This window comes from Atheta coriaria, unplaced genomic scaffold (assembly GCF_025399875.1).
Source record: "Atheta coriaria isolate IRGN ID8LTWV9N9 unplaced genomic scaffold, Caltech_Dcor_3.1 hic_scaffold_6_pilon, whole genome shotgun sequence".
Lineage (NCBI taxonomy): Eukaryota > Metazoa > Arthropoda > Insecta > Coleoptera > Staphylinidae > Dalotia > Dalotia coriaria.
The window spans coordinates 6798906-6824832 of record NW_027045448.1 but is presented as its reverse complement, the minus strand read 5'-3'; the positions used below and the strand labels follow the sequence as shown (position 1 = coordinate 6824832).

At 39.3% G+C, this 25927-nt stretch overlaps 6 protein-coding genes and 1 long non-coding RNA gene across 10 annotated transcripts; 6 read left to right on the top strand and 1 right to left on the bottom strand.

The window, feature by feature from the left end:
• Window positions 1-195: 195 nt before the first annotated feature.
• On the top strand, window positions 196-3283 carry LOC135794238 (very long chain fatty acid elongase 7-like). The gene is made up of 5 exons (XM_065305443.1): window positions 196-473; window positions 567-625; window positions 809-999; window positions 1201-1326; window positions 2577-3283. Exons 2-5 carry the CDS (start codon window positions 571-573, stop codon window positions 2994-2996), a joined length of 792 nt encoding a protein of 263 aa, XP_065161515.1. The 5' UTR covers window positions 196-473; window positions 567-570; the 3' UTR covers window positions 2997-3283.
• Window positions 3284-4176: 893 nt separating this feature from the next.
• On the top strand, window positions 4177-9069 carry LOC135793893 (LIM homeobox transcription factor 1-beta-like). The gene is made up of 5 exons (XM_065305010.1): window positions 4177-4372; window positions 4858-5038; window positions 7794-8011; window positions 8085-8402; window positions 8463-9069. Exons 1-5 carry the CDS (start codon window positions 4354-4356, stop codon window positions 8903-8905), a joined length of 1179 nt encoding a protein of 392 aa, XP_065161082.1. The 5' UTR covers window positions 4177-4353; the 3' UTR covers window positions 8906-9069.
• A 2840-nt stretch (window positions 9070-11909) lies between these two features.
• On the top strand, window positions 11910-12673 carry LOC135794321 (uncharacterized). Its single transcript, XR_010548865.1, has 2 exons — window positions 11910-12235; window positions 12313-12673. It is a non-coding gene; the product is annotated as an uncharacterized lncRNA (long non-coding RNA).
• A 3700-nt stretch (window positions 12674-16373) lies between these two features.
• On the top strand, window positions 16374-19016 carry LOC135793563 (LIM homeobox transcription factor 1-beta-like). The gene is given in 5 exon segments (XM_065304578.1): window positions 16374-16709; window positions 17041-17239; window positions 17744-17748; window positions 17751-18356; window positions 18424-19016. Coding segments are annotated over 5 exon segments (1128 nt in total). The 5' UTR covers window positions 16374-16627; the 3' UTR covers window positions 18660-19016.
• A 319-nt stretch (window positions 19017-19335) lies between these two features.
• Window positions 19336-19984, bottom strand: LOC135793562 (U6 snRNA-associated Sm-like protein LSm2). The gene is made up of 4 exons (XM_065304577.1): window positions 19906-19984; window positions 19779-19846; window positions 19612-19702; window positions 19336-19536 (listed from the first exon to the last, which is right to left on the bottom strand). Exons 1-4 carry the CDS (start codon window positions 19906-19908, stop codon window positions 19411-19413), a joined length of 288 nt encoding a protein of 95 aa, XP_065160649.1. The 5' UTR covers window positions 19909-19984; the 3' UTR covers window positions 19336-19410.
• A 229-nt stretch (window positions 19985-20213) lies between these two features.
• On the top strand, window positions 20214-22811 carry LOC135794692 (probable ATP-dependent RNA helicase DDX20). The gene is given in 6 exon segments (XM_065306054.1): window positions 20214-20453; window positions 20510-20545; window positions 20548-20580; window positions 20583-20681; window positions 20787-21350; window positions 21353-22811. Coding segments are annotated over 6 exon segments (2223 nt in total). The 5' UTR covers window positions 20214-20284; the 3' UTR covers window positions 22675-22811.
• Window positions 22757-25326, top strand: LOC135794696 (keratin-associated protein 5-1-like). 4 transcript variants are annotated; one of them, XR_010548935.1, is made up of 4 exons: window positions 22757-22975; window positions 23042-23648; window positions 24287-24887; window positions 24965-25326. XR_010548935.1 is itself a non-coding variant. In XM_065306063.1 (3 exons), the coding sequence occupies exons 1-3, from the start codon at window positions 22896-22898 to the stop codon at window positions 25214-25216; spliced, it is 939 nt and encodes a 312-aa protein (XP_065162135.1). In that variant the 5' UTR covers window positions 22757-22895; the 3' UTR covers window positions 25217-25326. The 4 variants fall into 4 exon arrangements, 3 of the variants coding, with proteins under 3 accessions (XP_065162135.1, XP_065162134.1, XP_065162137.1); XM_065306063.1 differs by lacking the exon at window positions 24287-24887; XM_065306065.1 differs by lacking the exon at window positions 22757-22975 and having other exon boundaries at window positions 23513-23648.
• The last annotated feature ends 601 nt before the right edge of the window (window positions 25327-25927 follow it).

Below are 25927 nucleotides of genomic sequence, written 5' to 3'. Positions count from 1 at the left end.
AAAAGATCAACCTGGCATTTTTGCAACTAAAATGTTGCATTTGTTATCCCATCAAATTAAATTAGTTTACATAGCCATGTTATTTTCAAGTTCAAGTTATTCTCCTTCCTTCCTACACGCGTCACAATTCGCAACTCAAGCCCGCGACTGTAAAAGCATATAAGTCGCATCCAAGACGCGCTTATCGTCAATTCGGTGTTGCAAACTTGCGTGCTGGTAATCGGTACACCAATTCATCAAGTCGCAAATTCAAAATTCGCCGTGACACTGCGACAGTTTACCGATAAACAAAATACCAGCGACTAAACGTTCGCAATCACTGTGAAATATCCTTCTAGGTATTTTCGGCTGCAAAACTATTTGCGTAATCAGCGCATTTTTTCCCGGTGCGGTTAACTAAAACAATCAAACATATTTCGTGCTGATAAAAAAGTGCAGTAGTAGTTGTCCATCAATCACGCAAAGTAGATTAGGTATACTTACAGCGGCAATCAATTTAAATTAGTTTATTGGATAAATAAAGCGTTTAAACGAACAAAGTTTATAAAAGTTGTGATTTTTTTAAGTAAAATGGAAAATATCACGGACTTTAGAGCCGACAGGAGCATGTTTTATCTTGACGAAGGTATTTATGAATCATTTTTAATGTGCCAAGGCATGAAAGGTCTAGTTTGATTAATTTAATGCCAATTATATCAAAATATAAATTTATTTTGGTATTTTTTGAGTTTTCCACCCAATTGTTTCAAAAATTGTCAAAAAAGTTCAAAATATCAAGCAGAAAATTAAGTCTAATGAATATTTTCAGATCCTAGAACCAAAAATTGGTTCCTAATCGATTCACCAGGCACAGTAGCAACACTAATAGCCGTCTATGTCGCGTTTGTTACAAAAGTGGGTCCAGCAATGATGAAAGACCACAAAGAATTTCAGCTGAAAAAATTCATGTTGTTTTACAACGCATTCCAAATCATATATTGTGCTGCCCTCGTTATATTCGTAAGTCTATAATTATATCAATTACCTATATTTTCCATATCCCATCAAGACATTCACAAAATAATGTTTCCTATCGCGCGTTGGCGATTGTGATTAATGCAAATGCCTTTCGATTCCAAATGCCTAATGCCCCCTGATGATTTATGCGATTTGGATTTGTTGTGTTGCTCATCGTTAACGTTTTTTTGTCTGTGTTCCAAGTCGTTTGTGCCGTTCATGCAATTCCGGCCAAGCTGTGCGACGCTCTCCTTCGCCGACGAAGACATCATCAACGCGCAGCTCTCGTACGCGTTCTTCCTGTTAAAGATCATCGATTTACTGGATACGGTAAGTTTTGTAGGTCTATATGTAGCCGAGTAAATAACTTTTCACCACCGGCTTTACGTTCACTTCCGTTTGCGTCGATTTACTATACAAATTTAAGCAGTGTTTCTTTTTACGCATGGAAAGCATCGGCTTATCATCGTTAATTATTACTAATCTAATCACATAGTTATTAAAATTAGATGTTGAGGTATAGTTGGATATATTAATCTTATTAAACATTCAGATTTAACCTATTTTATGGTTATGTTTACGTTCTGTTATATTTTGCTTCGATTATTGTATTAAAAATTTAAAAAAAAAGTAAAACAAAAGTAAAAACACAAAAATTATTAATATTATTGATAGAACACTGAAAAAAATTAAGCTTTTCTTTACTGCAAAAGTTTAAAAACTAAAATATTGAAGTAAAAATTAATTCAACTCAAAAACTAAAGAAGATAAAGCAAAACTTTTTGCTAATTTTGCTAGAATTGATAAAAACCATTAAATAAACTGCACAAACACGTGCAACCTATAATTATTTATATCTTATCATTAAAACATAAACAGGAAATCAGGAACAAAATTTTTTTTCACTAATACACAAAAAGATTACGTCAATGAGCTTAAAAATAACCATAATTATTCACACTAAATTTAATTCAAATAAACGAATTTTCCTCCAAACAGAGTTTCGCTTAATTAGTTTAAACAAACAAGGAAATGCAATTAACACAACCGTGTGTAGTTCAAGGTTAAATCACACAGCAATTATTTTAATTTAAATTGGCATACCTACTACAAACTAAGTTCGTTATCTCGATAAAGAAGAATTACGTATGTGTTTTCACCGTTAATTAGTGAAATAAGCACCGTGCACGTGGAAAGTATATGCGAATCGATCGAATGTTCAAATATCTACGAATATGTTTGATAACGGTTGTGCGGTTGTTTTTTGAACACACAAACAAGTATGTAGGTGCTGTTCCTAATTGCCGAGTCAACGCATCGCACAACAATATTCATTCAGTCACTGCAGTCAACTAGCATGAAACTGCAAACTGCAGACTCATTCATCTGTAGCTCGTGAGTCATTTAACTTTTAACTTTTAACTTTCACGTTCAACGCGTCATAAATTTCATTTATCTAGGTACATACTTGTAACTTGTAACTTAACCTAACTTAATCTTATTTCTTGTGTGAACAACACTGAATTTAACCTTAAAATGTCTTTAAAAATGATTAATTTCTCTTTTATTTCTTATTGTAGATTATTTTTGTACTACGAAAGAAATCCAGGCAAATTACCTTCCTCCATGTATTCCATCATGTTTACGTCGTCATCCTTGGCTACGTGCATACGAGATATTTGGCCGGTACGCAGGTGGCGCTACTGAACGTGCTCAATGGCAGCGTGCACGTGGCGATGTACTACTATTACCTGGTTACCTCACTGACCAATCAAGCGCCATGGTGGAAGAAGTACATTACGTCAATGCAACTGTTGCAATTGACTGCGTTATCATCCTGTATGGTGCCGACTATGTTTAATCGCGCATGCTCCTTCCCGAAACTCGCCGTGTTGGGATTCATGTTTCTGCCGAATCTTGTTTTGATCAGCGAGTTTGGGAGCTTTTATAAACGGTCCTATGTTGCACTCACTTCCGGGAAAACAAAAAAAGATGAGTGATTGTATGTACCTGTTGTAAAATATGTTATTTATTTAGTTTAGAAGAAATAAATAAATGGAGGTTTAGGTAGGTGTGGTTGGTGTGTCGTAAAGCAGTGTACGTAATAGTTAGAAAAATTAGTAAATAATATCAAGACAATTTAAATTATTGTAATTCTATTTTCAGAAATATGTTCAGTATTTAATTCGGATTATAAATATGTAAAAATTGTGTTGATATTTGTAATATCGAAAGATAAACTGAAATTACTCTGAAATTAATAAATTTAAAAAAAATCAATTTAAAATTATTAAATCCACAATTATTTTTGTTGTTAGGTGTAGAACTTAATTAAGAATGTATTTTTGAAGTAATTTTAATTATTGCAACAATTTCAATATAGTTATTAATTAATAACTATCACTAGCAAATCAGTTTGGCTACACTTTTCTAAACTTTCTAGTTTTTCATTTATTACTCGACAGTTAATTATCATATACCTACTACTATTTTTTTTCGAAAACCTATTCAGTAATTAATTTATAATTTTTAAAAAAAAATTTAATTTGTAATGTAATAAAACAACAAATTATTAAACAATTTATACAAATTTTGTTATTTTTACAAAATTTAACTTTAACTTTTGTTTATATCTTTTTGTAAAACTATTTGGTGATAATATTCCTCACATAATTAAACGTAGAATTTACTTAAAAATAAACTAACAAAAAATTTATTACTATAACTCAATTAGTTTCCAAGTAATAAACAAAATACTAAACAATTCAACTATAATTTTTGCATTACATAAGCATTAACACATTTTATCATTACTGATGAATTAAATATTTTATTCGTTATTCATACAAGGAATAACAATAAATAATTATGTATATAACCGCTGAACAACTCCATTTATTGAATTGTTCATGATTGCCACGTGCGTTACATACAAATCAGCCAATCAATCATCAATTAATCATTGTTTCACAACCCAATATATTCAAGTACTTAGTAATACTGGTCGCTAAGATTGAAAAGTTTTATTCATTTTTCGTAAATATACGCGCACGTTTGAATGATGTCATGAAGATGTAGCAGGCAGTGAAAAGTAGGCGTGTTTCCCTTGGAGGCGGCGCATCGCATAGAATGGCGCGACAGCGGCGGCGGCAATATCGAACGCCCCCGACCGCCGCCAGAGGGCCGCAAAGGGCGAGCGCACATCGCGAACGCCGGCATCACCAACGCATCATGCCGCCCTTATCGGAAACGCGAGCGAGCCGCCGATAACGCACATATTACACAATAATTAATTCAACTTTGTGTGTCCGTTTACGCTGTGTGTACAATATTAAATTTTGTGAGTAAAAATAAGGGATGCAAAAAAATATCATGGGTACGTACACTTTTGTTTCTTATATAAATTTACAAAGCAGCACTTAATAGATTTAAAATTTGATATAATTTATATAATTACATCAAAACAAAAATTTTAAGGGTAGTTAGAGAAGGGTGAACGGGGTGGATGTTTATGACGATGCATAAAATTGTGATTTTAAACTCGATCTGTTCCGCAAGTGCCGTCGGGGCATTAGTAGTGAGCCATTTTTGACGAATTTGCATTATGGATTATCACCCTTTAACTAGAACCACCCCACAACCCCACATAATGTATACAATTATATGGCGTACACTTGCCACCCCAAAACTTTTAATAAATGCCCGTCGGGGAATTGAAAATCGAAAGTTAAAAGTTTAATGATACGCGTTGGATTATACTAATATTAATGCGTTTAGGAACAGGCTCGAATCACCGCTAATCTGCGGATTGATCAACTGGTCACGTTTGATTGTAGTAAAAGTTTTAATTTTGGGTTGCAGGTGGAGGGTTGTCACCAATATGTGGCATGTGCTGCAGACCCATTCAGGAGCGTTTCCTTCTGCGTGTTTCTGATATTTCTTATCATGAGACTTGCCTGCAGTGTTGTGTTTGTTGCGATCGTTTGTTGCAAACCTGCTTTGTCAAGGATTCGAAACTTTACTGTCGGATAGACTACGAACGGTAAGTATTTTAAGATTTTTAAGGTATAGGCAACTATATAGGCAACTTTTTGTACATTTTTTGTTAGTACTCGGAAGTTAAACAATTTATACACATAATTTCTTTAAAAATATTCTACGGATTATATTCTGAAGCGTTTTCTGATAAATTTGTGGTTTACAACATAATTGTTATAACATTTTATGTGATTATTGTATCAACACACTTTTGGCATATTTTGATGTATAAATTAATTTGAAACTACTTTCCAAGAAATGGTTCTATATAAACAATAATAGGGCTTCACACGAGACGAAACTGGACGATACTATCAAAGGTATCGTCTCGGTCTCGGTATCGTCTCGCAAAAGCGATACGAGACCGAGACGATACGAGAAAAGTCTCGGTATCGTGTGAGGCTTTAAGTAGAACTCAGTTTTAGATCTTTGCAGTTCAAAAGTTTAGTCATTTAATTGCTAATTGCATGTATTGTAAAGTAAATCCAAAATACATACATAGTTTAAAATATTAATTTTTAATTGCATCACTTTTAATTGAAAATATATTTTTTAATGTTTCAAATTTTTAAACGTTAATGTATACTAGGGTACAATAATCGAGTTGATTTGTGTTGAAAGTAAGCGGCGCACGTCTACAATTCCTAACTTACCCAGATGTTTACAATATCTTTGCTTCAAGAAGTACAGAAAAACACAAAAATATGTCTCCGGATGTGTAAACAAAGACAAAATTTTCATAAAACTTTCAAAAAGTCAAAAAGGTCATGATATTCGGTTACTGACTTGTTATTTTGAATATACAAAAGAAATATTTCACAGATGGTCATATATTGGATTTCATATATTGGACCTTTTCCCATTTTTCTAATAACAACTTCATAAAAAAAAGTAACGAGACCAATAACGAGACCAAAAACGAGACTCGGACTGTGGTATCGGTATCGCCGAGAAATTGATAAAACACGTCTCGTCTCGGTATCGTCTCGCTTTTCCGAGACGAGACCGAGACGATACGAGAAAAGTCTCGGTATCGCGTGAAGCCCTAAACAATAACTATATAATTGAAAAAAAATTATTTGGTTCCTAGGTCAACTCCACATGTAATGCAACAAAAATTAATATTTTATCTCTTCGCGTTGACGAGTAATTAATTAAAAACTTAACTAAACGTCTAAAGACAACTCAAAACTCCGCCAGTATTAATAATAGATTTATTTTATTAACTATTGACTTTGAGTGATTAAATAATTCTGTTTGCGCGTCCTGCAGGTGCACATTTAGTGTTTTTTGTCGCTTTGTTATCGTACGATGAATGCGGTCTTGTTTGCATTGTCCGTCGCAATAGATAATGGCAATCGAACCCTCGATTGCCCATCCGAGCGTGTCATTTCCGATTTTGATAACCGCATTATTATTAATATTAGCTCCGGGGATGGCTCACCCAACAAGCATATCGTTTGCCCTGTTTAGCATCCTCATTCTGGCCGCGACGAGGGTGGCTATTGAATTTCGTGTTTAATGTTCGATGTCATTGCGCAATCGGTATAGTTCTGCCCAGGGAGGGTTGTCCCTTGCGCCGCTACAGTTTTCACGCGTTTGTTCCATTGTTTCCGCGCAGGCAACAAGAACAAAAGCAGTGGGACACGTGCAAGGACACTTGGACAAGTGCAAAAACTAGCTGCGCGAATTAATTGCTTCTCGCAACACTCGGAAAGTTGGCGGAAAGTGTGCAGAAAGTTTTGTTTGGCGCGTTGTTTGACTTGCCGTCAAGTTGAATGTAAGTGTTTCCGCTTTTCCGGGTTGCTGCGGATTGACAAGCGTATGAATTCAAATTTATTCATTTTATGTCAAACTTTGCGCCAACTTAAACAGCTCACCTTAAAATCTATTAATATTGTGTTGGAGTGTTGTTGTGAATACATGCCACGTGGCCGCACACGCGTTTAAATCAAATTAATCGCATCATGCATCAATGATCATAGAAATACTCAAAGGATAAACTTGAAACGTTTAGCGATTGAAACATCACATTTTAATGCCACGTGTCATATTTTTTGCGCGTTTCGTAAACGGAAAAACAGATACAAATCGTTCGGAGATTGAAATAATAGATAAACACGGCGATAAATTGCCGAAATCGTACGGCAATCGTATATCGATACATCTCAATACGCGGTTTAACGCCTCCTTACACGCGGCTCATATAATCCACCCTTCTGCTGTGCCCCAAAACCGGGCAACCCCCGTGAAGGTATTCGACTTGCGCTTTCCGATATATCCACGCTAGGCGCATTCATAAAACGCTTCTTATGAGAAAGACAGGCCCGGCCACCCTGCGCACGGTCGGGGGCGGTCGTATTTCGGAATATTGTGCACAGCGTTCAGCGGAGAGGGAGGCGTTCGAGCGATTCGGGTTTATGTCGCGCCGCGTTTCAGAGGATATTGCGTCTTTCGCGTCCCCCAATTCCGAAAACGCGTCTCCGAGTGTCGCCGAAAACCAACGCTTGTATTTGAGTTGATTGTACACTTGGATGTTGTTTCTGGTACACTTTGTATAAGCCGAGGCAAACAAAGTGCCGCCAATATGAAGGAAGCATATTGCTCGGGTCGCCGCTTTATTTCCGAAGGGAGGGTGCACGCGCGCGCCCCCGCCGGTTACCGCAGCAATATCCCCAGCGCGCACCCTTTCTGCCAATATGTTTCCAGCGTGGCGAAAGGTTTTTCGCAGCAATATTGTGTTTGTGCTCGTTTTGCAGATTGTACATAAAGAAATGCCTCGGCTGTTCGGAGCGCATCACGCCCGAAGAGCTGGTGATGCGCGCCAGCGACAACATCTTCCATCTGCGCTGCTTCGTTTGCGTCGTCTGCGGCATTCGCCTCCAGAAGGGCGATCTGTACGTTATCAAACAAGGACAGCTCTTCTGTCGGATTGACTACGAGAAAGAAGTCGAGATGTTGCAAGGCTACGGGCATGGTATTACATAACCACACTTGAAATCACCAAACAAACATAACCTATAAATGTGTAAACTGTTTTCAATACCCAGGTGATTTCCTATGTGATGATATGATGCAATCATCACGAAGTCACGATGGTCGACGTGGTCCAAAACGTCCACGGACAATTCTTACCACTCAACAGCGTCGGGCTTTCAAAGCTTCCTTCGAGGTCAGTCCGAAACCATGCCGTAAAGTACGTGAGACCCTCGCGAAGGATACCGGCCTCAGTGTGCGGATCGTCCAGGTATGGTTCCAGAATCAAAGGGCCAAGATGAAAAAAATACAGAAAAAAGCCCGACAGGATAATAAAACACCAAAAGACACAGACGACGAGAAGAAGGTCAACGTCAAGGAAGAAGAACAAAGTAAAATTTCACCAAACATAACCCAACTTAACCTATAACTCGTTATTCAATGTTTGACAGGTCCAACGTCCACACCATTCTTCAATGACAGCTGCAGCGATACAGAAACCACGGGTGATGTAGACCGTTTACACCATCATGCAGAAAGCAAACATTTTCTACATCAAATCAAAGAGGAGATTGAAAACGACGGAGGAGCGTTTTTCAAATGCGGCGGTGCGATGAGTCTCCATCGACAGTTTACTGGTATGCCCACAGTGGACAAACACGATGATAACTACGTGTATGATTCTGGGCAAACCGGCGGTATGTTTATGTTACCATCAATGGGTGCACATCACGGTGGGATGCAGGTTCAACATCATCACGTTGGTGTATCAGGTGGGCTGGTTGGTCCTGGTGTTGGTGGCGGTGGTGGTGGTGGTGTTCTGAACCCAATCGATCGATTATACTCCATGCAGAATTCGTATTTTTGTGCGGAAGATGAGCATATTATGGATTAGCTTACTTTGCTTTTTGTTGTATAAATAAATACCACACAGCACTTTTCGTAACTTTTGCATGCAACTGCACCGTGCTTGTTACCTACAGGGTGTAATCGAATATTTATTATCTACTTACTAGGTGTATACAGGTTTAACAGTTTAATAAAAACATGCTTACATAACCTGACTCATTTTCTTTCTAAATCTAACCTCAAATTTTGATGATTTTTATAGGTTAAATTTTGTTTACAGTAGAATACGAGTTTCTGCTCAATATGGTACCGCAAAGGTTAAGCATCTTCCACATATTAAATGTATGCGCACGTGCGATGGCGGCATTAAGGCAGCAGGACGGCAGTAAAGCCCAACTGTGACCCGTCGGCATGATTCACATGTAAATGCGAGCGCAGTGTCAAAATGAAAACTTGAACTCTCGCATTCAGCGCATCCTTTCAGCTTTCACAACTACGCATCCATGTGAATGTCAGGATTTTGTCTTAATAAATTTTTTCCAAGTTGTAACTTAAGCTCTCAAGAATTTTAATTAACACAAAATTCATTTGAGTGTCAGATGTGCTACGTCGCAGGAAAAGCAAACACATACGCAGGTGTCGCGTCAATACGCAATGCAAACACAAATAAATCTATCAAAAGATTTACGTAGTATATATTTATACAATACCTGAGTGTCGGAGTGTATTACGTGTTGTGCTATCACCCTATTGCTAATCTCACATTGTTGAAGCGCGCCGGGACGTCCGGGGAGGCGTAGATCTAATAAAAGTATTAATTTAACACCTGTGATGTTTGGTGTGTAACATGATATTATGCTTACAATTGAAATATTTGATGTTTGCCTCAGGGGTTGGAAAATTTTTACTGACGACCTCGTAACGCTTTATTATCCTTGATAAACAGGTGACGGCGCACTAAAGATGCGCGACGTTTGTGATAAAACCCGACCTTTACGTTCACTCCAACCCAACACACACACACAAACACAAGCTGAGATAAGAGAGGCGGTGAAATTTACGGGCGAAGATTAACTGGATGACTGAGAGATGACAGGTTTTATATTGCGCAGTAAAACAACGCATAACAAAGAGGAAACAAACAAAAAATTGCCTAGTGCGGTACTTACCTACGTGTATTTATGGCTGGGCATATGTGAAATTGCGAAAAACAATTTCGAGTTCATAAAATGCCGGTCGCTTTTGCAATTAGAGCTTTCGATTGTCACAACATGTTGTTCGCCGATAAGTTGTGGTCAGTAGACATGCATAGTTTTGGGTACATTGCGCAGTCTGCCATTCTATTGTTGTGTTAACCGAAATATCGAACGCATTTGTAACATAACCACAAATCGACTACTGCAAACATTTTCACAACATGCTGCTGAATTGGTTGCCTATAGCTGCAGTACTTTTTTTCGTTTCATTGTAATAAATTCTCGCAATGCTCCTTTGAAGTGATATTGCATCGAAAGCAAATAGACACAAGACGTGACTCGGACGGTCGGCGTAAGAAAAAGAATTTCCTACATTTTCCGACGTCCGTCGCTTGCGATCTATCGTTTTTCCACAGAGCGCGCGCGCCCAACAAATTTCGCTCCACGTTTGCGCACACGCTGGGGGTTGTAACTCGCGCTCGCTTCAACCCTCGTGCGTCGACTTTTAATAAAACCCGCTTGTCTGTTAGACATCTGATAGATGACTGCACCCTCTAGTCAGATATTAAATTGCTGCCGCTCCACGCTGCTCTCGGTGCTCGCTGCGGTGAAAATGGGGAAAGCTCCAAGGAAGCACAGCAGCAGCAGCACGAGCAAGTCATACAGAGTGTTGCCACAATCAACAACATGCTTTCAACAACTAGACCCGTCTTCACTATACAATCACGTTTATACTGCGTAGGCAGTACGCGCGCATCTTGTTTTTTGTTTGCTTTTTCTTTTCTAGCAACGTTTGAGCGTTATAAGTGTACACACTTCACTCTTCCACCACTTGAAAACCCTGCGATATCACCGGAGTGTGTTTGCTGTGCTTCACCATGGCTCTTGGCTCTTATCGTCGAAGCGAGACGAGCGTGTATCGCAAAACAATTTAAAAACGATTATTACTACTTCAATTCTAAAATTAGAAAATGTCTACGTCCAGAAGTCAAACGGTAGGTGTAGCGAAATATTATTTATGATCTCAAATTGAATGTCCTGGTGGCGTAGTGTCGCATTCGGGTTGTTGCGGTGTTTGCGGGCGCGATGGGCACGCGATTCGCACGCGCCTGCAGCATTAGTTGGCCATTATTCATACGCCGAAGAGCCGCGCTTCGCACGCCTTGCCTTTTGTGTCGACGTGTGCGGGTCTTTAGCGCTTAAACCCGCGTGCGCCACCCGGAGGTAGACCTCGATTGGGACACGCTGACATTTATGGACATTAAGTTTCAAACAATTCCACTCTGACCATGGATTAACTAATAGTTTTCACTGTTTCCCATTTTCACCACGCCAAGTAAAATGACAGTCAATGAATATGATTAAATAATAAAATATTGCTTTAACTAAACACTAGATATAGTGTAATTACGAATGTATATTTGATTGCTTATTATTTTAACCTTAAAACATTTTTATGAAATATATCTTAAACTTCGTCCCGTTAGTGTTTTATAAAAATGTAATTTGTTTTTACTCTCTTGTTCTTGACATAGTATGTCTCTTCTATCAATAAGATACGCAATTTTATTTTAAAGAATTTAATCTTATAAAGAATCGCTAATAATGCACTTCAACGCGCCATCTCGGATTCAACTATTTAACTATAACTATGATTGAATCTCAATGCCAACTATAGATAAGGGCTGTGTTTAGGGTTTTTCCGGCAATTATTCAAATTTTTCTCGCCGTAAAAACCATCCTTGGACTTTAACGAACATCTAAAAAAAGAATTGGTCAAATTGGCCTAAGCGTTGTTGACATATGCGCTTACCAACAGATTTTGCGATTCATATGACTTGTATAATTTTGTTTTTCAGTTTAATCATCAATTAAAAACTGAATTGATAATTAAATATTTATCTTCCGCGTTATGTCACAACTTTCAAGCATAAATTGCAAACGATGCAAGCGCTTTAGCAATCTGAATGCAATGTTTTGATGACTTCTCCTTGACCACTTATCGAACAATAGGTCATAACGATAGAAATGTGCACCGAAAAAAACATATAAGTTGAAGTTGGATTGGACTACAGCATCAGTCGTAGTCTGGTTCCTATTGATTCGTAACTAAAAACAAATAATCATGAAAATTGCTGTATTTTTGATGGTTGCATTCGTAATCATTTCAAATGTTCAAGGTAAGCATAACTAAATATTTTTTATTATAAGTTTGGTTGGATTATTTAACTGTGTTTAATTTTATTTCAAATTATAGGTGACTGTCCTGGCTATAAAGAGAAAAGGTTTTGCCCTTCAGAAACAACAGGAGTCGAGACAAAAAAAGAAACCTCTCAAACGGATAAGACCAAGATAATTGTAACAGTCACTTGCAAAAATGAGAGGGACATAGTAATCAAACAATGTACTACTACCGAAGAAAGCCCGAACTCAGATGTCACCATTCAAAGCTACCAATATTCCCAACATGTTCGTCACGTCCATAAACATGTGTCACATATAAACAATAATTATAGCAATGACGACGGCAAGTCAGACTCAGATATAGAAAGATTGAGTTTTTAAAAAGTAAAAATTTATTAAACAATTGTATGGAAATAAAGTCGACATGTTAGAAACACTGTTGCTTGAGGGTGCGAGGGTGGAAAAGCGAGATTTAATAAATACATCATCAAAAGACCGGATCAGATATAGAATGCGGATCAACATCGTGGCGCGCACGACCCCCGTGGGTGTTCGCACGTCGCACGTGGCGCTGGAGATCGCCGATCGGCATATTGGCAACATCCGCCGCGCGCGGCACGTGGCGCACGCAGGCGACTATTTACAAATTGCCCCCGGGAGGGCCCACGGTGGTCGGCCGGCGACTATTTAAGGTGATATCAATAGACGAGCAAGAAGCTTGTGCCCCGCGAACGCTTTATTAACTGCTGAGCGACGTCCCGCCGCGTGGCACAGCTTAAGCGCGCTGCCGAAAAGGCGAACGAGGCGAACCTGAGAAAATCGCCCGTGTTTATTCATGGCGGCGCGTAAACAACGTCCCCAGAGGGTAGTAGACTACTAAAGGTCGCACAACGCTTCAGTGTCAAACATTTACGTTGAAAGATTTAGACTCGTACAGATGCATAACCAACAAAGTTTTAGGTTATAAAAATAGCTGAGTGTAAATTTAAGGTTATGGTATTATTTCAGCGTAGATTCTCGTCAGTTGTGGACTTTGATATGACGTTTTTCGATGTTAATCCGCAAGTCGGGCGCGTTCAGGAAGTCGAGCCTTGCTGATCCGTCCGGACGACGGGTGGTCCTGGCTATATTAACGGCGCACGTTCCCGGCGTGCGCGCGCGGCCGATTTAATCCGGTCGGGATTACGAGACCGTGAAATATGTGTTTATATCCGACTCATCACTGCTCAAATGCATCAAAATAACCAAACAATGCTAAGTTCAATCTTGCCACATTCACATTGCAGTAAAGTAGCATTTAAATGTCTAGGCAATAGCAATAAACCAAAAATTTCGTTACAAATATCAAAAAATTACATTTTAAACTTTTGGACCTCATTTAAACACTTGTTTAATGTTTTCTTGCCAAGCAACAAGTTGATTACTAAATATAATGGTTTGTAACCCTTGATGATATTGTTTCCTCCATTGTCGGAAATGTTCGCAACTCAGCGTCGATCATTTTCCACTTTCGTGCGCATTTCCATTAACATCAACGCGCCGAATTATGAGAACACGAACGCATTGTCTTCGAATTACCTCTATTGCTGTGCGCGTCCATTGTGTCCGCCATTACTGACGGCAATTTGCACTCAATCAGTCTTATTTAAATATACGCGCGGGGTGTGCGCGAGCGGAAGCGAATTTAAGCGCCGGTCATTAAACATCTGAGGCGCGCAAAATTCCAAACACTTTAGAAAACAATACGAGACAATTGAAGACAAGACTCTGCGAGGGTACTTATTGCATAAGTCTCTGTGTGTGTGTATGTGTGTGTGTTTTCTGAACGGAATGCAATAAAATAGCCCTCATGCTTGGAATATTCTTAAAAGTGCTTCAAAAAATATTCCTCACATACCAACGGCGTTATTCAAACAATATATAGAGTGTTTATAATTTTTTTTATATTTTAAGGTTATGACTGCTAAACTAACAGTTTTATCCTTAAAATATTGAATTTTAATTTTTTTTTATTTAAAGTGAGCTAATTGCAGCCACTGAGTAGTACTTTACAAGATGCCCTTCATCCTATTGTTGATTTTTTGTTGTCCTTGGCGTTATGCGTTGTTTTGCATTGTCTGTCGGGTCGAATGGAACAACTGCTATTGCGTTTCGAGTAGCCTGCCATGCATCCACACAGCGTGATCTGTTTTCGTCGGTGCGGCGATGCGCGATCGAGAGGGCTAATCACAAACGCACCCCGCCATCCCACCCCACTCAAAAAGGAAGAGGCACGGAAGAGGTACCCACAGTGGATTATTACTGCTCCAAAAGATCTCGTGTTGTGACCCAACATTACTATCAAATCTAATACTCAACAAGGTGTGTTATTCGTGTCTCTGCATTACCACAATAAACACACCAGTACCTAATAATTGCGTAATTGAAAAATTCAAGTGTTAAACATCTGTCTGTTTACTGTGCATATAATAAAACCTCAAAAATATTTTCTAAATTTCAATAAATTTTTAGTCTAAAACTCAATTAATCAGTCCTCACTTGCACACGGTGTCTTTTTCTTTACTTTTTTTATATTTCAACATCCCTTAGTTCTACTTTCCCCTTCTCCCGGAATGAAACAAGTGCATGCAACACGTACAAATGAAAAATCCATACCAAGGGCGCAAATTATTTGTAATTTACTAAAACAGATTGAAAAATTATATCGGGTCCGGCCGTGATCCTGCTCTTTAGGGGAGAACGAAGCAAGTTTCAACCCCGATTTCATCTTTACTTTGCTGGGGTCCGCGCGCTGCGCTAATCGTAATGATGATGTTTAGGGGGTAAACAAGGTGCAGCTGCATCGCTTTAGTCACGGATGTGAGATGTGACGTTTCGACGCGGATATTATACGCGTGTCGCCCCTGGCTCCGAGGCGCGAAACAGCGACTGGCAGCGAGGTGCCGCGCCGGATTCCCGATTTGTCGCAGTTGCGAATTGTAAACATAGCATAACAGAGAATGCGCATGGGGCAAGTGCATGTCCACGACGAGGGCGAAACAATGCGTAATCACCTGTTTAGCCCGATTTACGCCCGTCACCGCTCTGAATACTTGTCTGTCATCTGTCATGCTTCATTTACCACGTGGTGGATTCATTTTGTACGAAAATCTAAACAACTCAAAACAAAGCATGTGTCTATTAAGTTGCATAACTATTAACACGCCATTTTCTTCTTACTTATTTGATTTTTCAGGTTAAATGTTTTAATTGCGCTTCAGCTGCAACGTGGGAATAGATTTCTATCGATGTACCTACATTCATAGTGGATGCTTATCATGTGTGAGCTACTTATGACGCCTTCGCAAAAGCCAAAAAATCTATTCGTAAAGGGTGCGTCGTCAAACATGGGAATATTACGTATCTTTTATGTTGTCCTGTTGTGTGTGCGCACACGATTGACTGACAGACTTTAATCCTCGCTGAGTGGCGCACGGCCTGGCGCAGCAGGTAGGATCTATCGCAAATCGCGCTTTATATCTACCGGGATGATCTTATCTGTCTATACGAATCAAGCCGGACGAGATAATATGGTCGTGCGTCGTGGATTTACTGGTAATACCTCGCTGCGTGGTAGAGTAGTGTGTAAATAAAGATATAGATACCTACATGATTTTTTTACTTTTTTTACTATTCAATATTGATATGAATTTTTAGGTTAAAAACTGGAAGTTTGATGTTAGGCAATTTTTCATACAGTTAAACTATAAAAAATATAAATTTGTTAGCATAGAAACAAAATATCAATTGATATTGATTGCAATATAGTAGTTCTAGTCCTAGTTCTAGTTTGAACGCTTGAAATGGCTCAAAGACCTCAAAGATCGACAATTTTACGATGTGATCGCATCGCGCAGAAGTCACAGATAGCAACCAAACATACTCCGCCCATGATATTGGAGCAGGCGCTTTCTACTCCACACGAAAATAGCCCTTATATTATAACCCTATACGAGTATAGCGTTCCAGCAGGTTTCAGCACCCGGAGTCGAGCGGTAGACGGCGCCAACCAGCGAAGGGTGGGGCGATCATCCCCCTTTTCGGTGGCTGATAGCGGCGCGGCCCCGGCCACCGACGTGTACGTGTCGGGCGGGCGACAGCGCTAAAAGTAAAAGAAGTGACGAGCTCGACGACGGCGCGACATCGGCGACACGAAAACTGAAAACTTTTACGCCACCCGTGAGACACCCGCCGCTGTTTTCGTGTGTTGAAGTTCGAAAGTCAAGAAATCAAGACGTGAGAAACCGAATTGAGAATTAATCGAAGTTGGTTATAATGAAATCAGTGCATTAGCGCAAAAATAAGTGAATATAAGTGTTTTATTGTGAGTGACTTAAGACCGGAACAAAATGTTGGAGTTTTTTCCAAATCTACAGTTGAATCATGTCATGATTCCCGATAACAATCAAAACGAATGCAATGGACGAACAGGTACAGAGAAATTCTCTTTTTTTAGCCTTAATTGGTTGAAATCTTTTTAAAAATCGGTACGCGTCAATGGACACTCAATGGTCTGTGAGCAAGCCTCTAATGATAGCGTGAATTATTCCGTAGAAGGCAGTAATTATGCGCAAGGGTGAAAACGTGAAAACGTTTTCCTTGTTACCAAACATCAACGTCCATTATAGCTATTATAATACTTTTAACCTGAACAAACCGAACAAACTGAGAGTTATCCGACGGACTACTGATTATAAAATCACACTGATTGTTTTTGCGTGTTTGATTTGTTTCTATGTTTTCTTTTCTTTGTTATTTATAGATGGAACACTTATAAAATGCGAGAAGACGTATGAGATGTGCGAAGGCTGCGGGCAGAAAATTCACGACCGATATTTGATGCGAGTTGGAGATGCAAGCTGGCACGAACATTGTTTATCTTGCAGTATTTGCGGCGTCCTTCTGAATCACTCCTGCTACACGAGGAATACAAAATTATATTGTAAATCGGATTACGATAGGTAAGCCCCAAGACTATAATATGTGTAACCAAATAGTATGAACGCGTTTAAATTATTGCACTGTCAAAAAGTTGAATAAATTTTTGTTTGTGTTAGTTACAAACTTTTATTTTGTATTTTCAATAAGAATGGCACTTTAGGGCCATGCCGGAATGAATTAGTACTTAGCTCTAACTATACTTGAATTTCTAAAAAAAGTGATTAATGAAAAAATGATAATATTTATTCTGTTATTCGGAGCGGAAACAAATCTAATATTATGAAAATTTGTCCAGTGGTTATTGAGTTATAAAAGTCCTAACTAACAAGACTACTATTTACCTACCTACCTAGATTTAAAATAATTATATTATGCTCACTAAAAGTTTAAAATTTAAGAACTGAGTGATAAATTGCCATTATTAAAATGTCTTAATTTCTTTACTAAATTAATACGTTTCTGAGCAAAATAAACCAAAATACTCGCTATAATCTTAAAATAACATCTCCATTCATAAATTCTAGAATATTTGAGTTAAATGCACGCGCTGCGGTGACCGCCTCCTTCCACAAGAGATGGTAATGCGAGCGCAGCAACACGTTTACCACCTACCTTGTTTCGTGTGCGTGGTGTGTTGCCAACCACTACAAAAAGGCGAGCAGTTTGTACTACGCGCCGGGCAATTATTCTGTCGACAAGACTACGAAAAAGAAATGTACCTTATGCAACAAGCTGCCGGTTCGGGTGACGACGATTTGCTCGATGAAAACACGCGTCCTCGTGATGGCCGCCGTGGACCGAAACGTCCCCGCACTATTCTCACATCTGCACAGCGTCGGCAATTCAAAGCTTCGTTCGAAGTCAGCCCGAAACCGTGTCGCAAGGTGCGTGAAGCGCTCGCCAAGGATACAGGACTAAGTGTGCGCGTCGTACAAGTATGGTTTCAAAATCAACGCGCCAAGATGAAGAAGATTCAACGCAAGGCAAAGCAAGACGATGGGAAAACTTCAGCGGGCGATAAGGATAAAGGTGATAAGGATGACGACTGCAAGCGGCGCGAGAGCTCACCGCACAGTGATCGTGGTCGTTATGGGTTCGCACAACCGCTCAACCCTAACATGCCATACTCACCGGACGGTGAGCATACAAACAATCACAAATATTTACTAAATTATAAACCTAACCTATTTCTATGTACTTACAGATGCGTATCCAGCACATTCGGGTGAAAGCTTCTGTAGTTCAGATATTTCCTTGGATGACAGCACGAATTTCGACCATCTTGATGAAGGCACTTCCGATACACTGTCACTGCAGAATTTAGAACTCCAATCAAGTCACCAGATGGCGCATGATGGCATCAGCACCAGTGGTGTGATTGCGAATCCCATCGACAAACTCTACCTCATGCAGAATTCCTATTTCAACACCGAGCAATAATAAAACTCATCGAGTTTTAAACAAAACTGAAACAGAAAGGTTTCAAGTCTAGTCATTCAAATGCACAACGGCAAATTACAATATATTATGCGTATAATTTATTGAATAAGTGTACATATTTCTGATTTCGGTGCATTGTAAATATTGTCATGCAGCGTTGCGTGTTTTTTGAGATTAAACTATAAATATTTGTGATGATAAAACCTTATTAAGCCAAAGCGAATTATAGCAAATGTAAATAAATAAATATATTATGCATTTACGAAATATATAAATATAAAAATATTTAAAAGTGCTAGGAATAAGATTTCTTAGATATTGAATTGTCACATATTTTAAATAAACTTTAACAAAGGATTTACTCACTTGTATTAATAGATTTTATGGGGCGTTTAAATTTCAGTTTTCTTTAAGCTTTAAAAGTTCGGCCCTGTTTCTAGATCGCCCTTAAATAATTCGGCGTTTACTATAGGCAACCAAATATACATCGCATCTGGCATTCAGAATTAAATTACAAAATAAACAAAAACAATTTCTTTTTTAATACTTTGGTAGTATTATTGCAATATTCAAATAAAATATTAAATTATTTACAGAATGACCTTTACTTTTTTATTGATTTGTTGTTTTCATACTTACTATACTATTTTAATTCAATAAATAAAATAAAACACAGTTGAAACCTAAAAAAATATATAATTCTTATATTATAATTGGAAAAATTAACTTCCTGACAAAGTATTTCATGTTATTAACGTGTTGGTACAGCACTCTCCTTCCTGGCTGCATCTTGTAGAAGTTGGGTGTCCACTTCATCAGCAGGTAACTGAACATATCTCACCACTGATCCTCTGATAAAGCAGTTCTTCACAGATAACTATAGATCATAAAACAATATAAACACCAAACATGATATAAACATTAAAAGATATTATATCAAAACAGTAATTACCATGTGTGGATACTTTTCTGAGTCAGTTACACTAATATCAGACAGTTTAATATTTAAATACTGATCCACTGAATGTAATGTACCACAAATACTAAAAATAAGAATGTATATTGCTTAATAATTCAATTGTTTAATTTTTATTTGAAGAGTGTCCAAATGGTACTAACCTTAAATCATTTTTAAGCTCAACTACCACATCTTTACCAACTAGTGATTTAAAGAAGGAATAGAACAACTAAAACAATAATTATTTGTTTAAAATTTAACTCATATTAATGTTTGAAAATGAGTTACCATTTTGCGACTGTTCGTATACTTGACGATTTATGATAAGAATTGTAGGGTTAAGATTACAATTGGACGCCGGTTTGCGTTTTGCTGAAAAATAATAATTTCTGCATTGCAACGCCATCTAATGGGTCTTAAGCCCATTCAAAAAATAAATTAGCAACTATTTTAATTTTATTCTGTGTCTAAAGATCAGATTTATAACTTATTAAATTGCAATATTATTAAATAAAAATATTAAGTAAACATATAGTTTATATTTTGTGCAAAACTTTTTAAATTGTCCACTACTTATCTAACCTAACACTATGCACTCCAGAATTCTCAGAGAATCTTATTTCTTTTCGTTCTAAGCAAAGAGTTTAGTGGATATTTTTATAACAAAATGTCTGCAGTAAAGGAACGCACAAGAGATGTGCTCATTGACGAGACTAATGTTAATTTTGAATCTCTGTTTTTATCATCTCCAGTGCTGCAGGCTTTAAAGGAGTATAACTTCACCAAACCAAGTCCAATTCAACTTAAAGCTATTCCACTAGGAAAATGTGGCTTAGGTGGGTTTTAAATAACTAAGCAGTAATCATTTCATCTAATCAAAAAATTCTTGCAGATTTAATAGTGAAGTCAAAATCAGGCACTGGGAAAACTGCTGTTTTGCAATCATAGCACTAGAATTGATTGATATTCAAAAGAACAGTTACAAGTCTTAATATTAGCTCCAACTAGAGAAATTGCTGTCCAAAGCTGTGAAGTTATTAATACAATTGGAAAACATATCACAGGTAAATTTCTTGTCACATTTTTAGAGATGAAACTTTCATAGTACACTTCTTTTACTAAAGAAGCATTGATATTATATTGTTTTGCATTAAAAAAATCATTTTCAGGTTTAAAGGTTGAACATTTCATTGGTGGACTGCCTGTAAAAGAAGACACAGTCAAATCTAAAGGATGTCACATTGCTGTTGGATCCCCAGGCCGCATATTACACTTAATCACATCTGGAGCAATCAATGTCCAACATGTGAAACTCTTTGTTCTTGATGAAGCCGACAGTTTAATGGAGAGCAGTTTCCAATCAGACATCAACAAGATATTCCACAGTTTACCACTCAACAAACAAATGCTTGCAGTTAGTGCAACATTTCCCAATGAATTAGACACTTTTCTTTCTCAATACATGCACATACCAACCCATGTCAGCCCTGTAGTGGACACACCACTGTTATTAGGACTCAAACATTTTGTTAGTATCACCGCATTCAATGTAAACGCATTATTCTTAACAAAATATAAAAATGCCGAGTTGATTCGCTTATTGACGCATGTGTCGTTCACACAATGTTTAATCTTCTGTAATTATCAAACACGCGCAGAAGAAGTAACGAATTTCTTGAATACTAATAATTGGAAGGCTGATTTTATATCGGGTGCACAAACGCAGAAACAAAGGTTGAGGTGTTGAAGAAGTTGAAAGAGTTTCAATGTCGCATATTGTTGTCTACGGATTTGACTGCTAGAGGAATTGATGCGGTGAATGTTGATTTAGTAATTAATTATGATGTACCAAACGATGAGAGTACTTATTTGCATAGAATGGGCAGGGCTGGCAGGTATGGGTCGAAAGGTTTATGTATAACAATTGCTTCCAAAGGCGCCGAAGTAACGAAATTTAGTGATATTATCGGGGCTATCGGTGGTTGTGAAATGACTGTACCAGTATTACCGAAAGAAAATCTGCCGGATAATATTTGGGAGGCCGATATTCAAGGTTTTGAACTTATTAACGGAACTCTGAAACAACAAAAGTCTAAAGATGATATTGTACGGTCTGTGAATGAAATATTAAGAAATACTAATACAGAAAATGAAACGAAGAGAGTGGTTGAAACAATCGATTCAGAAACAAACGAAAAAATGCAATCTAACAATGTGAAGTTTGTGGAGACAAAAGTTGTTAATGAAAATGTCGAAAATCAGGAATGCGATGATGATACCACTGCTTTATTGACGATGTTAGCTGCTGGAAACGCCAAAAACTCTACTGTACAATCAAATCCAGACAAATCATCAATTTTAAACAAAAATATCTCACTTTTAACTGTCACAGGTTTATTGAATGATGACAACTTTGATGTTGATACGGATCAAACAGAAACAATTGAAAACTATTTAACAACTTTTAAAGAGCCCACTATTGATGAATCTCCTTCTGCAGATATTGAAGATGTCTTTATTCATGCCTTTAATTTCGCTATTGACAAAACAAAACCAAGTTGGGCTGATCTCTTCAATTACAAAGAAGAACAAGAAGTGCCCACAGAGAAACCGTTCAATTTATTACAAGATTTGCTGGAATATGTTGCCAATGAAGAAAATCCCGAAATTGATTACGATGATTACGCTGACATGTGCGAGGATTATTGTACGGGTGGTAATGATGATGAAAACATTGATTCTGCAGCATATGAATCAATTAATCAACGTGTGATGGAATGGGTGCCAGTCATCAAAGATGTAGTTTCCAAAGTTGAAAAGACTCCCAACACAAATGTTGAACGTATTCAAAAGACTGAAGGCTGCGATTATCAAGATTTATATGATAATTCTATACAACATTTAGAAGAAAATTTCAACACCATGAAGAGCGTGCCTGAATTTGAACAAATGTGGAGCGCGTGGCAACAACAGATGAGTAGCGTGCGTGATTATGTACAACAAAATATTTACTTGAATGAAATGGAAGCCTACAAAGCCGGACGGCATGGAAATTGATGTTTGATTAGCAGGCTTTGAATGTATCGAAATTGTTTTGTACTTTTGTTTTAATTTTGTGACATCATGGCTGCCTTGCCGAGCAAGCGTTGCCATCGCAACGGTCAGTTAATAAATTATGCGCCACTACTAAAACATCATATCCACCAAATTGCACGTGTGTTACATGTTAGTCAAAATTTAAGTGTGAAATTTGTGAAGGATTTAAATTTCTGTTTGAGATGAGTTGTTCAGATAAACGGCGCTCGTTGCTGTACAAGCTGAAGACGCTCGTCGATCAGATTGACGATAGATGTTGCGCGTAAGTAGTCGCGGAAGATGTGTTTTTCTGATTTATTAGATTGTGATTTGCGGCTGTGCGTTGCAGACCTTGCGGGCCGTGTGGCCCTTGCAATCCGTGTGGCCCATGCAATCCTTGTGGGCCTTGTGGTCCATGCGGACCATGTAATCCGTGCGGATCAGGTGGACCTTGCCAACCGTGCGGTCCCTGCGGTCCCTGTGGACCTTGTGGACCATGTGGACAGTGTCCACCACCACCTCAATGTCAGCCGTGTGGCCCTTGTGGACCCTGTGGGCCGTGCGGTCCTTGTGGACCTTGCGGTCCCTGCGGACCTTGCCCATCAAATGGGCCGCCCCAATGCTGTTCTCCATGCACCGGACCTATTCCACTGCCACCATCTATGAATTCAAACCCTTGCGGTGGGTGTAATATTGGCAGCCCTCCAGTATGCTTACCACCGGTGTGCCCAGCGCCATGCTGCAATATCTGCACACCCAGTCCTGGCGGCTGTCCATCGCCAATGCCTAACTGCTGTCCTGGTAGCTGCCCTCCACCATGTCCTGCACCTGGTGGCTTCTGCCCGCCAAGTCAATGTGGTCCACCCTGTTGTATGCCGTGCCCGCCTTGTGGCGGAGGAATGCCGAGCTGTGGCCCCCCAAGTTGTGGCCCACCAAGCTGCTGCCCACCACCGACGGTATGTTGCAAACGGACCAAATCTAGAGAGCTACGTGCGAGCATTATGCTCATTGGCTGTGATTGCATTAAGCACAACGGCCTGCAGGACCACTGCCCACGCACAGAATGCCGCGGCTCGCCCTGCTGCCGCACGCTGCCGGATGCGTCATGCTGCCCAGCGCTGGAGAACTATAGCAAACTGTTTGCGCAAATGGGTGGCAAGCAGCTACGCGAGCCGTCGAATTGCTGCGGGGCAATGCCTACATGCCCACCGCCGCCATGTGGTCCACCATGTGGGCCGTGTGGACCGTGTGTACCGCCATGCTCGCCATGCATGCCGCCATGTGGACCGTGCTCACCGTGCGGTCCCCCATGTGGGCCATGCCCACCATGCAGTCCGCCATGTGGGCCGTGCTCACCGTGCATGCCACCGAATCTTATTTGCGGTACCGGTTGCTGCCCGATGCCGTGCTGTCCAACCGGTCCATGCGGTCCATGCGGTCCTTGCGGTCCATGCTGCATGCCTTGTCCTTGTCCATGTTAGGCTAAAATCAAACATCATACTCATTCGTCACACATTGGCTCATCGTGATATGTTTAGAATAAAAGAGAGTATTTAATTGCGTAAACAGATATAATTGTCTTTCTATTGCACAGAATGGATCACCTCAATGCGGACCTTTTTGCGGACCATTTTGCGGACCCTGCGGGCCCATGGGACCAACTTGCTCACCGTGCTCACCCATGTTACCTATGAACGCGTGCTCGTCACCGTGCGGGCCGTGCGGTCCCTGTGGACCGTGTGGTCCGTGTGGCCCGTGCGGGCCATGTGGTCCTTGCGGCCCGTGCGGACCTTGCGGACCTTGCGGCCAGCAGTGCGGAGGCGGCGGGCCCTGCGCGTCAATCATGCCCTGCCCGCCGTGCGGACCGTGCGGCCCATGTGGCCCATGTGGTCCGTGTGGGCCTTGTGGCCCTTGCGGGCCATGCGGTCCGACTATGTGCTGTCCGTGTTAGGATTATTGTACGTTGATGTTATATTGATTATATCCAATAAACCCGTACAAAGCAATAAAAATAGTCTGCCACCAACTTTTCAATTCCGTACGCGCTGCAAAAGGGATGGTAAAGCGATGGGTCCGCCGGGTTCGCAAGTGGGCCGCATGGTTCGCCTCGCCACGCATTGTGTGTGTGTGTATTGCTTATACTTTAAAAACAGCACATCACAGCCGGGCCCGGTAGTACAACATCACGATGCCGAGTAAGTGAAAGCAGCAGAAGTAGAGGGCCACCAAGGGTCCGTTTGAACTAACGCTGGTGTTCTGTTTTATTTCGCAGAAAACGCAAAAATGGGACTTTATCGGGGACGACAAGATGTCTTCGACGAATGAATGGCGCATGTGCATCACCCAACCAGTCCCTCAAGAAATGAAGGCAGGTTTTCAGTATGAGCAAGTTAATGTCAGTAATAATAGGCACAACCATAAATCGGACAAAGCCAGCCTTCGGGCGTCCAATAGCGAATCCAATACTTGCGTGATATGCCGACATTGCATGAACGTTTTCAAGCGTGACCAGTCGCGAAACTAAATGGTTGTCAATAACTAACATTGACGCCTTCTTCACTAAACAATTTTCTAGAGATAATAATACATATTTAAATTGTAACCATCAAATAAATTTGACTAACATTGACGAAATATTTTGTTTCATTACTTGATTTTATTTTTGATCCAACTCTGCAACTTAACTTTTTTGAACGTAACCTACAAGTCTAACAAATTCACTCACTGTTTCATTCATCAAGCCGAATCCTCTGTGTTATAACTGAAAAATACACAATATGCAATTAAACAGTTTACTGCAGATAAGTATGTTATCAATATTTAAAATAAACTTAGCATGTCATGTCTGTATTTATTCTAGGAAGTGCATTCACTAGAAACCTTTCAACATCTCGAGCAACATGCCTCATTCAAAAGTGGAGACAAGAGAAGGGCCTTCCATTGAATCCTAATACATCAGGTGTTTTAACAGACAAACCTGATTATACATTTCTAGATGGACGACCGACTCCACTAGGCGTGCGTCAAAAAAACCGCATCATTAAACAGCAAGAAATTGCTGCCAGGATATTGCAACTATCTGGTGAAATTGACTTTGCTGTTGAGAGGCACAAACAAAATCTACAATTAGAAAAACAACAAGTTGAAACTATCCTGAAGAACAAATTAAAACCCAAAGGCAAAGCTTTATTGTAAATTAAAATAGTATCATAGTATGTCATAAAAACATTAGAAG